Source organism: Papio anubis, chromosome 6, assembly GCF_008728515.1.
Source record: "Papio anubis isolate 15944 chromosome 6, Panubis1.0, whole genome shotgun sequence".
Lineage (NCBI taxonomy): Eukaryota > Metazoa > Chordata > Mammalia > Primates > Cercopithecidae > Papio > Papio anubis.
In genome coordinates, this window is record NC_044981.1 from 78,848,701 (window position 1) to 78,861,972 (window position 13,272).

Consider the following 13,272-nt stretch of genomic DNA (forward strand, 5'->3'; position numbering starts at 1 on the left):
GGGGCGAGACACGGCCAAGTCCGTCCTGTTCCTCCAGGGAAGTCCCCTCTCCTCCCTCCCTCTCCATCTCCATCTCCTCTTGCCCACCTCCTCCTCCTCCCCTTCTCCCCCATCCCACCGCACCCACCCCGCGTCATCGCCCCCTTTCCCCTCCCACCTCCCGGCCGTGGTGCGGCGCTGCTCTCTCCTCCTCCGCAGTCTCGGCGGGAGCTCCGGGTGCTGTGGCCCGGCCTTGGCTCCGCGGCCTTCGGCTCAGGCTGGCTGAGAGGCTCCCAGCTGCAGCGTCCCCGCCCGCCTCCTCGGGAGCTCTGATCTCAGCTGACAGTGCCCTCGGGGACCAAACAAGCCTCGCAGGTAAAGATGAAGCTCCCCAAACCCAACAACCTTAGAACTTAGAAATTTCCCTGAGAAAGGCAGGACCTACCCGAGGAGCGCTTCTTTGAAGGACTTTGAAGAAAGGGGTCAAACTTGGCACTTTCTTTCAGTCCTCAGAGAAACTAACCACCCTTCCCATAGGCAATTCTGTGTGCCGGCCTCTGCAGTTTAATATTAACAGCAACAATGTTTGCATTGGAATATAAACGGAATTCTTTCTGCTTAAGCAGTACCAGAGGGGACCCTCTTTATTTTTATGATTGTTAACAGATGCCATTGAGAAAGGTATAACACGCATTCCTGGAAAGTCTCTTTGGCGGGGTTACTATGAAAGCTAGCCTCTCCCTCTACCCTTTTATCAACTTGGCTGCAGAGGTCAGCAAAAGGAGCATAGGAAAACGTTTAGAAAATAAGGAGGCGAAACGAAGTAGAAAAGCTTTTGACTTGCTTTGAAATACTCTAGCTGAGGAAAAAAAGTGTGTGGGGTGGTGGTGGATGAAACATTGGCAAAATATTGGCAATAGTTGAAGCTGGTGATGTGCACATGGGGGTTACACTTTTCTCTCGACTTTTAATACTTTTCTCTGTGCTTTTGTGTAATCGTGAAATTTTCTATAATAAAAGGTTCTTTAAAAAGTTGTAGAAACACTCCCGCTTGATTGCTCAGACGTTTTTACACTGTCCTTGATTTGAAAAGAAGCTGCATGCTGTGTCTAGGGGGCTTTCACCCCTTATTAACCCTTCTGACTTCTGAAATTCATTCTTATTTTATCCGAAGTACATTTGTCTCCCCAGAGGATTAAAAAAGTCATATTTTGCTGGCTGGAGAATTATACTTAGAATCTGGTTTATAATTTAGAAGACAGAATGTTAAAATCCCTGCCAAATAAGACATGTAGGCTTGAAAGTAGCGGCCAAGTATCATATGGAATTTTATTTTTATTAGGAAATATTAGAGGAGTTCCTTTAGTGAGGGAAGTGGTGGACGTGGATACTGTCTCCCATTTTTCTTCCAGATAGCTGGAAAAACTGTATGCTTTTAAGAAGCTTTTTCATGTTTTAAAATGTGAGATTGTTTAGCATATACTTGGCATATAGTATATGCTTATTAGATGTTAAAATAAACAATTGCTAGTGTGAGTTAATTTTCTCCATTGGGTAAATTGTTTTCCTCTGCCCAATGCTCAAATATCCAACAAGCATATTGCATTTTAACAGTAGGATCAGACTCAGAATTTGGGAGGATGAAGCCACTTTGCCTCAGCACTGAGTTAACTTTGCAGATGAGAAATCTGAGATGGAGAGCTTAGGAAACAGTAAAGTCAAGTTAGTAGTAGGCAAGCTGTTATTTTACAATTAAAAACTTTAAGTTTCATATAGGTAAAACTGATGTGAGTTAGCTAAAAACATTGTGACCATAGATGCTTTAAAACCTGAAAAGCAGCATACCTATTTATAGATATTCTTTGCTCTCAAAGGCCAACTTTAAAAATACAGATAAGTTTAGAGCTATATGCTGTGCACTTCATAAGGCAGCATATGAAAGAATCCTCTTAGGGTTCCTTTAATGTCATTCACCCCAAATTTGATTGACCCGTAGCATTGCAGAAATTGCAGAAATTTACATGTACAGGTCATGGAAAAATAGCCCCAAAACAAAGGGAGGTTTTGTTTTTTATTGTGATGAGAAACAGAAGTTGTGGGTTACTGTAAAATAATCAACTGTGTAACTTTACCATCTTCCTTTCCCTCAAGTACTGCCAAACTTTTTAAACAGACTTTTTTTTTGGTCTCCATTTATGAAACTGAACTTGAAAATAGTGCTACGGTATGCTATTTTGAATAGAAATTGGCCCGCTGTCAATGAACTTTCTTGCCATTTATTCTCAGCCTAGAATCAGTGGAGAGTTTATCCTTTAGTAATGGATTATAAAGTATTTGATAAACATATGTGAAATATCTGGCAGGTTCAAAATTTTCCTTAGCATTGAAATAAATTGTGGTACGTTTGGGGGACTAGTTCACAGTGCTGTAGGTCATGCTGGAAGTGTGCTGGCACTACAGCTGTTTTTGAAAAACTCTCTGCCAGAAAATTGTCTGGCTGTAGACAGCATTATCAGCCCTCAGTTCATCAGGATGGGCTCCGTGGCCTGTAGGTGGGTTTTCTAAATGTAATAAATTCCATATGTCACAGCCATTTAGCATATTATTAGCCAGTTAGAAGTTTTGCCCCTGCTGAATCTTACATGCTTTTAAAATAAAATCTATTTCACAGCTGAGTAAGTGTAAATATTTTAAATACCTGCCTTAGATTTGCCATCAGCAGGCTAACTTTGCCATCTAGTGGTAGCAACGTGGATAACAGGCAAGTTCTTCCCTGGATGACTAGGAATTGAACCTTCCTGAGAAGCATTGATGAGTAAGTTACTTGTGTTTTCTCATTTGCGGTTTACTCTAGAACTTTAAAGCTGGAAGAAATCTTAGAAATGTTCTAGTCCAACTCAACAGTTAAGGACTATCAGATAGATTCTTTAAAAAAGGCTTCGAAATGATGCATGACAGAGTTAGCACTTGGTATGCATTTGTTGAATAGACAAATTTACCGTTCTAATTCTTTTTTCTCCTGTAGCAATATTGCATGTCCTACCGCCATGAAGTTTTATCGTGATCTTCTGTTTTTAGTGTTTTTAGATTTAAAATTGCATTTCTGTATATTATTTCTTAAAATAACACATTTTCATTTATGTTTTAAGTCCCAGAAGGAAACATTCTTTTCCGCTGGATTTTTTTTTTTTTTTTTTTTTGGAGACAGGGTTTGCCTGTCTCATTCTAGTTGCCCAGGCTGGAGTGCAGTGACACAATCACAGCTCACTGCAGCCTCGACCTCCCAGCTTAGGTGATCCTCCCAACTCAGCCCAGAGTAGCTGGGACCACAGGCATGCGCCACCACACTTGTAGAGACAGGGTCCCCCTATGTTGCTCAGACTACTCTCAAACTCCTGGACTCAAGTGATCCTCCCATCTCAGCCTCCCAAAGTGCTAGGATTACAGGTGTGAGCCACCGCGCCTGGCCCTTTTCTACTTTTTAATCACTCCCTACTACTACTACTTGTTTTTTCTTTTTTTGACGCAGTCTCGCTTGTTGCCCAGGCTGGAGTGCAATGGGATGATCTCAGCTCACTGCAACCTCTGTCTCCCAGTTCAAGGGATTCTCCTGCCTCAGCCTCCCCAGTAGCTGGGATTACAGGTGCACAACACCACACCCAGCTAATTTTTGTATTTTTAGTAGAGACGGGGTTTTACCACGTTGGCCAGGCTGGTCTGGAACTCCTCACCTCAAGTGATCAACCCACCTCGGCCTCCCACACTGCTGGGATTACAGGTGTGAGCCACAGCATCCGCCACTCCCTACTACTTCTTTCTTTCTAAACAGTCAGGCAGACTGTTGTTTTTACGTGTAGTAGTTTCCTACTGCTGCTGTAACAAATTACCGAAAACTTAGTGGCTTAAAACAACACAAATTTATTATCTTATGGATCTGCAGATCAGAAATCTAAAGCTTTATTGTGATCTGTTTTTAGTTTTTAAATTGCATTTATGCATGTTTTTCTTAAAATAACACATTTTCGTTTATGTTCCTCCTTCTGGAAGTTCTAGGAAATACTTTTTTCCTCACCTTTTGCAGCATCTAGAGGGCACTCATATTCCTCAGCTCATGGTCCTGCGTTACTCCGGCCTCCGCTTCCATCTAGCAGCTCTTCCCACTCTTAACCCATTTTTGCTCCTTCTTATATGAGCCCCTGTGATTGCATTGGACCCACCTGGATAATTCAGAATAACCACTTCACCTTAAAATCCTTAATGTAATCGTATTTGTAAAGTCTCTTTTCTCGTGTGTGGGAAGTATTCACAGGTCTTGGGGATGAGGATCTTTGGCATACCATGATGAGGCAGTTAGAGATGTATAAAATACCTTATAAATATCTACCTGAGTTTTGGCTCCCCCTGTTTGATATGAATAACATTTGCTTTAATCTTTGTGGAGTGCTTACTGTGCTCTGGGCATTGTGCCTATCATATTAGTTTCTCACAAAAATACTCCAAAATATTATCTCTATCTAATAAATGTGGGAAATAATGTCTAGAGAGATTAGGTAACCTTCACAAGATCACAGTGTAACAAGTGGCAAGTGTACTTAAGTTGATTTGGCTTCAAAGCCTACTGCCCCCATAATCATTGAAACACTGTAGTTCTTACTCCCCTCTTTTATTACGTTACAGACACGATTATTTTCTCATACACTTTCTAACTTAAATGTTTCTAACTTATCTTTCTAACTTAAATGTTACCTCCATGCAGTGCTGCTGTCAGGGAGCGCCTCAGTGGGTCAGGAATTAGATTTCAGCATCTGTTCTCCTCAGCATCTGTTCCCCCAAAATAAAATTGACTATGAAAGTTTTTACAATTGTCATCCAAAACATCACCGATTTCTTTAGTGATTGCTTTATTCCTGTTTATGTCATTTGTAACTCTCCCCCTCTCCTGCTGTGGCCTTTTGCCCAAGCCATTTCTCTCTGCAGTTATTCGGAATCATCTGGCGAGGCCCCAGTGTCTCCCTGTTGTGTGTCAATCCTGAGTAGGTGGAGGATGAAAGTAGAGAAGATGAGAGCATGTCCTCGAATTTAGGTATGCATGTAAACACAGCCAGTGGTGCTGGGAAGGACAGGTGTTGGGATTGCAGATGGCTAAATAGAGGACAGCCAAGTTTTAAAAGGTGGTCATGCAATCATTGGTGTGTCCTAACATACACACTAAGGTAGAGGGTGGTGTTGGCCCTACAGGGTCATTGATATGACTGAGTAGTTCCTGACCCACAGCAGCCTCCCAGGAACTGTTTGACAGATCAATGCAAAGTCGTGTCGCATGGCAACATACTATATACATAAATATGGACAAGTTCCTCACTAGACATTACAAGGAACCAGGTGAAAAGAAAGGCATGAGTAATTGCGAATCTGTCACCTGGAAAGGGAAAGCAATTCAGTGCAGGTCCTTCAGTGTTAAGTCAGCATCTTTGCTTTCTCATAGACAGGAAAAATAATTGATTTGAAATATTAATACAGTGGGCAGCCTTCTAATCTTTCATTAGTTTGCCTGCTGTATCTAAGCTAGAATATAAACTTCTAGGGTAAAAAACAAAACACAAAAGAGAAACTGAGCCTTAAGGTATAATGTCATTTCATCATAGGATTCTATATACTCTAGATAGACTCACTCAAAAAGTTGAGTTTTTCTTTCATTGTAGATCACTCCCTTAGAGTAATTATGTTGACATAGACTCTGTTTCTTTTCAGACTGAGGGTCTGATGCAGTTCCAAAATTCCCAGTGAAGATCCACGCTATAAATAAGACACAGAAAATGCAATTTAAGTGTTTTGTGGCTGCAGAGTGTTTAATCACACTTAAGTTTAATAGCAATGAAAAAAATATATTACAGAGCCATGGATATTCATAGAAATGAGTAATTAGGAAAGCATTCATTTGGGAAGTCTCTAAAGTGAAGCTGTCCTTGAACAAAAAACAAAACAAAACAAAGAAAAAGGGAATTTTAGAGTGAGTTGGAAACTATCTATCTTGAAATAAAAATATTTGACTGTGAAACTGACTTTTTAGAACACTACAAGGTCTCTAATTTTGGCTTATATAACAACCTGTTCTGAAGTGATACAAATTCACCAATTAAGGTAGGATAATAATTATAAAATAACATGTGTTAACTGCTTACTATCCTCTGGGCTCAGTAGTAATTCTTTGCATGTATCATCTCATTTAATCTCTATAACAATGTTATGAAGTTGAAATTACTGTAATATTATCCCCACTTTGCAGATGAGGAAAGTGAAACTTTGAGAGTTAACGAAATGTCCACATGTACATGCCTCATAAGTGGTGAAGAGGGAATTGAACCCAAGCCTTCCCACTCCTTGGTCTGCACTCATAACCACTATGCTGGAACAGATACAGAAATATTCTCAACGCTGAGAGCAATCACATTTCTAAGAAACTATAAACAAATAACAAAAGGGTAATAGTAAGTGATCTCGTAGTTAAGTGTGGTCACATCTGTTAATAGATTGGGTACAAATGTGTAATTACATCTCTTCCATCAGTAAGAGTTCGTCTACGTACACAGACATTCTTACTTCCTCCTTAATTCCCTTCTACTCAATCTGTCTTCAGGATCTAACCTATAATCAGCTGTGTGTGTGCTGACTCACAGTGGTGGACAGCAATCACTGCAACTTCGCTTTCATTCACCAAAATTGGAATTTGAAGCCCCAAATCCAAGCCATCTGGAAATGGACAGTGAAGGTCACAATTATATTGCAAGACAGGAAAAATGAGGGGGATGGGGAAGACAAGGGACGTTAGACTTTCAACATTTTATAGCTGCCCCTTCAATCGGGACTGTGTCTTTTTAGATCAACGAATTAGTCCTTTTTGAACAATGGACATATGTAGATATCCACTGAACAAACTGTGGATTGCTCTATCAGTAAGAGCTATCATTTATGCCACATTGACATTTTACCACAAGACAAACTTAGATTTTCCAAAAGAAAGTGTCCTTAAACATTTGCCCAATTTTAAATTACAGGCCAAATTAGGCTAAATCTGTGTCCTCTTATTACTGTGATTCTGAGGTCATATTACAAAGCTCTGCCCTTCCCATGCCCAAGGGTAGACGTGGGCATGGTTTTTATTCCTGTGGTGCACTGCATAGAGCTCCCTCAAAGGGCACCAGGCAGGGCTGGTGAACCAATGCCATTGAATGATCTGTAGTATGAGATATTGGAGGCATTACATATAAACCTTATGAATTTCATTTTTTGAGACATATGATCCTAGTTCATACCACTGCACTCCAGCTTGGGTAACAGAGCAAGACTGCCTCTCAAAAAATAAATAAAAATAAAAATAAATAAAAGTAAGTTATGTTTGTTCTTTATGAACTGGCTGAGTGATTTGATATTGTCAGTTGCTAACACAGTAAAAGAATGAAGTCAGAATAAATTAATTTTGTACACAGAGTTAAGCAGATGTCATTTAAAATCCAGATAAGCCATCATCCTTGCAAAGACCACCTTCTGGGGTACGGCTCATGTTGCTACACCAGAGCCTTGGCTACTGTAGTGGTTCTTAAACTTTATTGAGTGTCAAAGTCATCTGGAGGGCCGGTTAAACCCACCTGGGAACCGCTCTCCACCACCCTTTCAGGAGAGTTTCTAACAGTAGGTCTGGGCAGGCCCTGGGAATTAGCATTTTTAACAAGTTCCCAGGTAATGCCGAAGTTACTAGTGTAGGGGCTGTCCTTTGAGAACCCCTGGTCTGGTGTTTCCTTTTGGTGAGCAACCAGGATTTGGGTTCTCAACCACCATTCATAACTGCTGTGAGAATGTGAACGTGAACACAGAGCAGGAAAACCATGCCTATGTCATTGGTGTTATCATTTGGTAAATCAAATCATTGCTTTGTACCAAGCATGGTTTCAAAGGAACTAATGGCATTGGAAACTTCCCAAGTATTGGCTAAGGCCTTTGACTAGAAAATAGCTTTATCTACATAGCCAGAAATAAAATTATACTTAAATACAATTCAACTCTGATGAGGCTTTCTTAGAAGTCTGGCTACAGAGTTATGGCATAGGACAGACCTACCTGGGGAAAAAATATCTCAGTAACACTATTTAGACCTCCTTTATTTTGCCCAGGAATGCCTTTCACATGTGGATTGCTGCTCAGATCATTAGTATCAAGTGTTAAGATATACCAAGTGAGATACTTTGTGTCTCTTGACGTGGATATTTCGCTGACTTTCAAGCTTTGATGTAATCATATATTAAGTACACAGTGGACAGCTGTTGTCATAAAGAGCTAAATGAAAAAGCAATTAAAAAAAAGTTTCCCACACCAAAACAACTCCCTTGATTGAAATTTTGCTGCAAATCAAGTAGATTTAAATATATATATATAATGATATATATCATTTTTATGTATTTTGGTTTGTTGATAAGCTAAGTAGCAGCAAATAACTCTTTGATTTTCACTTTTTTTTTTCAGCCAAGGACATAAATTTTCATCCTGGGAACTATAATTTCAAGCGCTCAGTAGAGTTACTGAGTTGTGAGCCTTTTTCATTCTAATTAAATTAATTTGATGAAATACTATTGTGAAAAATTTCGTAGAAGACAAAATAAAATACTAAGTGGCTCTGCTCTACAAAATCCTTGATGATATAATTACTGCTTTGCAGTGGTGACTATTAGAAAATATTGTAACATAACACAGATTTCCTCCTCTCCTCCCCTCCCCTCCCCTCTCCTCCCCTCCCCTCCCCTTCCCTCCCCCTCTCTTCTTTGACAGGGTCTCACTTTGTTGCCCAGGCTGGAGTTCAGTGCCATGATCATGGTTTGCTGCAGCCTTGACCTCCTGGGTTCAAACGATCCTGCCAAGTAGCAGGGACTACTTGCGTTTGCCACCATGCCTGACTAATTTTTTAAAAGTTTTTTTTTGTAGAGATGAGGTCTCAGTCTGGTCTTGAACTCCTGTATTCAAGGGATCCTCCCATCTTAGCCTCCCAAAGTGCTGGGATTACAGGTGTGAGCTACCACACCCGGCCTGCTTAATATTTCCAAATGTATAACAGTTCAAATTAATTATGTTTTCATTAATATATCACATTTAAACAATAAATAGGTTAATGTAGCATACATTTTTGTTTGATCAAAATAATGTTTCAGTTTGTTAATAAAATTATTGTACTTGTATAAGACAAAATAAATTCTGTTGTATGAAGGGATACCGATACTGAACTCTGCATCAGGGTTGATTTTTGCCTTTTGTGCCAGTGCACACATCCTGTGGGTGTACCCTGTGGTACAATGGCTGTGGGCCATTGCTAATGTGCTTTTCCATGCAAAAACCAAATAAATAAAATAAAACTTATCAGAAAGCATTGAGGATGAAGGTATTGTAGGGATAAGCGAATGCTGAATTGCCTCTGCTTTATACAAAGTACAAATCATTTGCTTAAGTCTTGATATTTTAACTATTAGTTAAAAATGACTTGAAGCATAGTTCACAAATAACAGTGACACAGGGTTCAAAATTGCTGCTCCAGCGTGCTCCTACTATACCCACCTCCAAGCAAAGATTGACACACATCAGTTCCACTAAATAGATACATGTACGTGCCAGTGAGCCTCAAGAAAAGAAAAAGAGGGCAAGAAGATTTGAACAGTAGGAAAAGTATTATATAATTTATTACGTGCTGGCACCTTTAACAATATTTAAATAAAACAACAACAGTGGTCTTAGATAGTGAGACCTATGGTGAAAAGGGACTATATCTAACCATTATTATGTCCTCCCAATAGCCTGTACTTCATAAATTCTTACACATAATTTTAATATGCAGTAATGTCCCACCATAAAGCATTTTGTATGATGCTTTGCTTAGATGGTGGTTTCAAGCATAACTTTGTTTTTTAACAAAGCATGGTACATTTTTCTTACTTTAGCATAAAATGGCCTGTGCTGTATATTTTCTTTTTATGACCAGGAGTTCTATAAAAATCAAAGCAGATCAATAGAAGATTAATTAGCAATTTATTTATTGCTAACACTCTTACTGCTTTAAAACATTATCCAGTAATTTGCATTGCACCTTTACATCAGCTTGGGCTGCCAATCCTGGTTCATGGACATTCACTGTATTCAATGAGCAGTTTTTTTTTAGCTCTGTGCTAGGCAGTTACAGTCTAGAGATGAAGAAGTTATGATCCCTGTTTTTAAGTAGCTAAGTGTTGGAAAAGACCGCAGCGCATTTGCTGCTACCTTTATTTCTAAATCATCTGGATATAAAGTTGTAGGATACCTAAGGAGGAGATTGTGGCTTAGCCGACAGAGGATCCCAACCTACTACCCTATTGTACTCTCTCAGGCACTGGGCTGTTAGGGGAGATGGAGGGGGAGGTGACAGGATGACAGGTTGGGGTGGGAGCGAGGTCGATTAGGGCTGGTGGAGGGAAGTTTGGGTGAAAAACAACTTACTGATTTTGGAAGTCTATGTGAGCCCACTTACCAGCATTTATCTAATCTCAAAAGCTAGGTAAGGTGGAAATAAGGGCACCTCTTTGTGGGGAAGGTACATTTAGGATCCAAGGCCTAAATGAAATGGATAAGATTTAAAAAGAAAACATTGTAAACCTCTCTCTTTTTCTGTTTTTAAGGAAAAAATTAGAAGATCAAAATGGAAAATATGCTACTTTGGTTGATATTTTTCACACCCGGGTGGACCCTCATCGATGGATCTGAAATGGAACGGGATTTTACCTGGCACTTGAGAAAGGTACCCCGGATTGTCAGTGAAAGGACTTTCCATCTCACCAGCCCCACATTTGAGGCAGATGCTAAGATGATGGTAAATACAGTGTGCGGCATCGAATGCCAGAAAGAACTCCCAACTCCCAGCCTTTCTGAATTGGAGGATTATCTTTCCTATGAGACTGTCTTTGAGAATGGCACCCGAACCTTAACCAGAGTGAAAGTTCAGGATTTGGTTTTTGAGCCGACTCAAAATACCACAAAGGGAGCATCTGTTAGGAGAAAGAGACAGGTGTATGGTACCGACAGCAGGTTCAGCATCTTGGACAAAAGATTCTTAACCAATTTCCCTTTCAGCACAGCTGTGAAGCTCTCCACGGGCTGTAGTGGCATTCTCATTTCCCCTCAGCACGTTCTAACTGCTGCCCACTGTGTTCACGATGGAAAGGACTATGTCAAAGGGAGTAAAAAGCTAAGGGTAGGGTTGTTGAAGATGAGGAATAAAAGTGGAGGCAAGAAACGTCGAGGTTCTAAGAGGAGCAGGAGAGAAACTAGTGGTGGTGACCAAAGAGAGGGTACCAGAGAGCATCTGCAGGACAGAGTCAAGGGTGGGAGAAGAAGAAAACAATCTGGCGGGGGTCAGAGGGTTTCCGAAGGGAGGCCTTCCTTCCGGTGGACCCGGGTCAAGAATACCCACATTCCGAAGGGCTGGGCACGAGGAGGCATGGGGGACGCTGCCTTGGACTATGACTATGCTCTTCTGGAGCTGAAGCGTGCTCACAAAAAAAAATACATGGAACTCGGAATCAGCCCAACAATCAAGAAAATGCCTGGTGGAATGATCCACTTCTCAGGATTTGATAACGATAGGGCTGATCAGTTGGTCTATCGGTTTTGCAGTGTGTCCGACGAATCCAATGATCTCCTTTACCAATACTGCGATGCTGAGTCGGGCTCCACCGGTTCCGGGGTCTATCTGCGTCTGAAAGATCCAGACAAAAAGAATTGGAAGCGCAAAATCATTGCGGTCTACTCAGGCCACCAGTGGGTGGATGTCCACGGGGTTCAGAAGGACTACAACGTTGCTGTTCGCATCACTCCCCTCAAATACGCCCAGATTTGCCTCTGGATTCACGGGAACGATGCCAATTGTGCTTATGGCTAACAGAGACCTAAAACAGGGCGGTGGATCATCTAAATCAGAGAGAAAACCAGCTCTGATTATTGTAGTGAGATCACTTCATAGGTTATGCCTGGACTTGAACCCTATCAATAGCATTTCAACGTTTTTCAAAATCAGGAGATTTTCATCCATTTAAAAAATGTATAGGTACAGATATTGAAACTAGATGGACACTTCAATGCCAAGTATATACTCTTCTTTACATGGTGATGAGTTTCATTTGTAGGAAAATTTTGTTGCCTTCTTAAAAATTAGACACACTTTAAACCTTCAACAGGTATTATAAATAACATGTGATTTCTTAATGGACTTATTCTCAGGGTCCTACTCTAAGAAGAATCTAATAGGATACTGGTTGTGTATTAAATGTGAAATTGCATAAAGGTCGATGGTAACACAATTAGTATCAGGATAGAGACAGAAAGCTACAACATAGTTTGTACTACTCTGAGATGGATCCATTCAGCTCATGCCCTCAGTGTTTATATTGTGTTATCTGTTGGGTCTGAGACATTTAGTTTAGTTTTTTTGAAGAATTACAAATCAGAAGAAAAAGCAAGCATTATAAACAAAACTATTAACTGTTTTACTGCTTTAAGAAATAACAATTACAATGTGTATTATTTAAAAATGGGAGAAATAGTTTGTTCTATGAAATAATCTAGTTTAGAAATAGGGAAGCTGAGACATTTTAAGATCTCAAGTTTTTATTTAACTAATACTCAAAATATGGACTTTTCATGTATGCATAGGGAAGACACTTCACAAATTATGAATGATCATGTGTTGAAAGCCACATCATTTTATACTATACATTCTATGTATGAGGTGCTACATTTTTAGGACAAAGAATTCTGTAATCTTTTTCAAGAAAGAGTCTTTTTCTCCTTGACAAAATCCAGCTTTTGTATGAGGACCATAGGGTGAATTCTCTGATTAGTAATTTTAGATATGTCCTTTCCTAAAAATGAATAAAATTTATGAATATGACTTTTAAAAGGAGGGTCTGGTTATTTTCCTTAGGAACCAAGGCTGCAACACTCATTCTGGCCATCATGTAGTATAAGCAGAGTCCAGTGACTGCCTTGGGGCAAAACACAGAGTAGGCACTCAATGTGTATTTCTTGAATAAATAAATACTTGCTAAAGGGCTGTAAAAAGGGAAAATAGTTCAGGGCATTATGTTTGAAGAGTTTTAGTGATCTATAAATCAAGTACACCTTAAAATTCAGCAATTGTAGGCCTTATTTCTTGTCTGGTCTGTTCTTTCCGGTAGTTTCTAAGGTCACATCATTCTCTCTCTCATGGCACACTCAAGTCGTTGATTC

The 13,272-nt window shown here is 39.9% G+C and overlaps 1 protein-coding gene across 2 annotated transcripts; it reads left to right on the plus strand.

Annotated features, from left to right (window-relative positions):
• Positions 1–12,943, plus strand: LOC116275326 (inactive serine protease 35). Of its 2 annotated transcripts, none has more exons than XM_031667287.1 (2): positions 1–354; positions 10,668–12,943. In XM_031667287.1, the coding sequence occupies exon 2, from the start codon at positions 10,688–10,690 to the stop codon at positions 11,924–11,926; it is 1,239 nt and encodes a 412-aa protein (XP_031523147.1). In that variant the 5' UTR covers positions 1–354; positions 10,668–10,687; the 3' UTR covers positions 11,927–12,943. The 2 variants fall into 2 exon arrangements, with proteins under 2 accessions (XP_031523147.1, XP_031523148.1); XM_031667288.1 differs by lacking the exon at positions 1–354 and adding an exon at positions 3,757–5,062.
• The last annotated feature ends 329 nt before the right edge of the window (positions 12,944–13,272 follow it).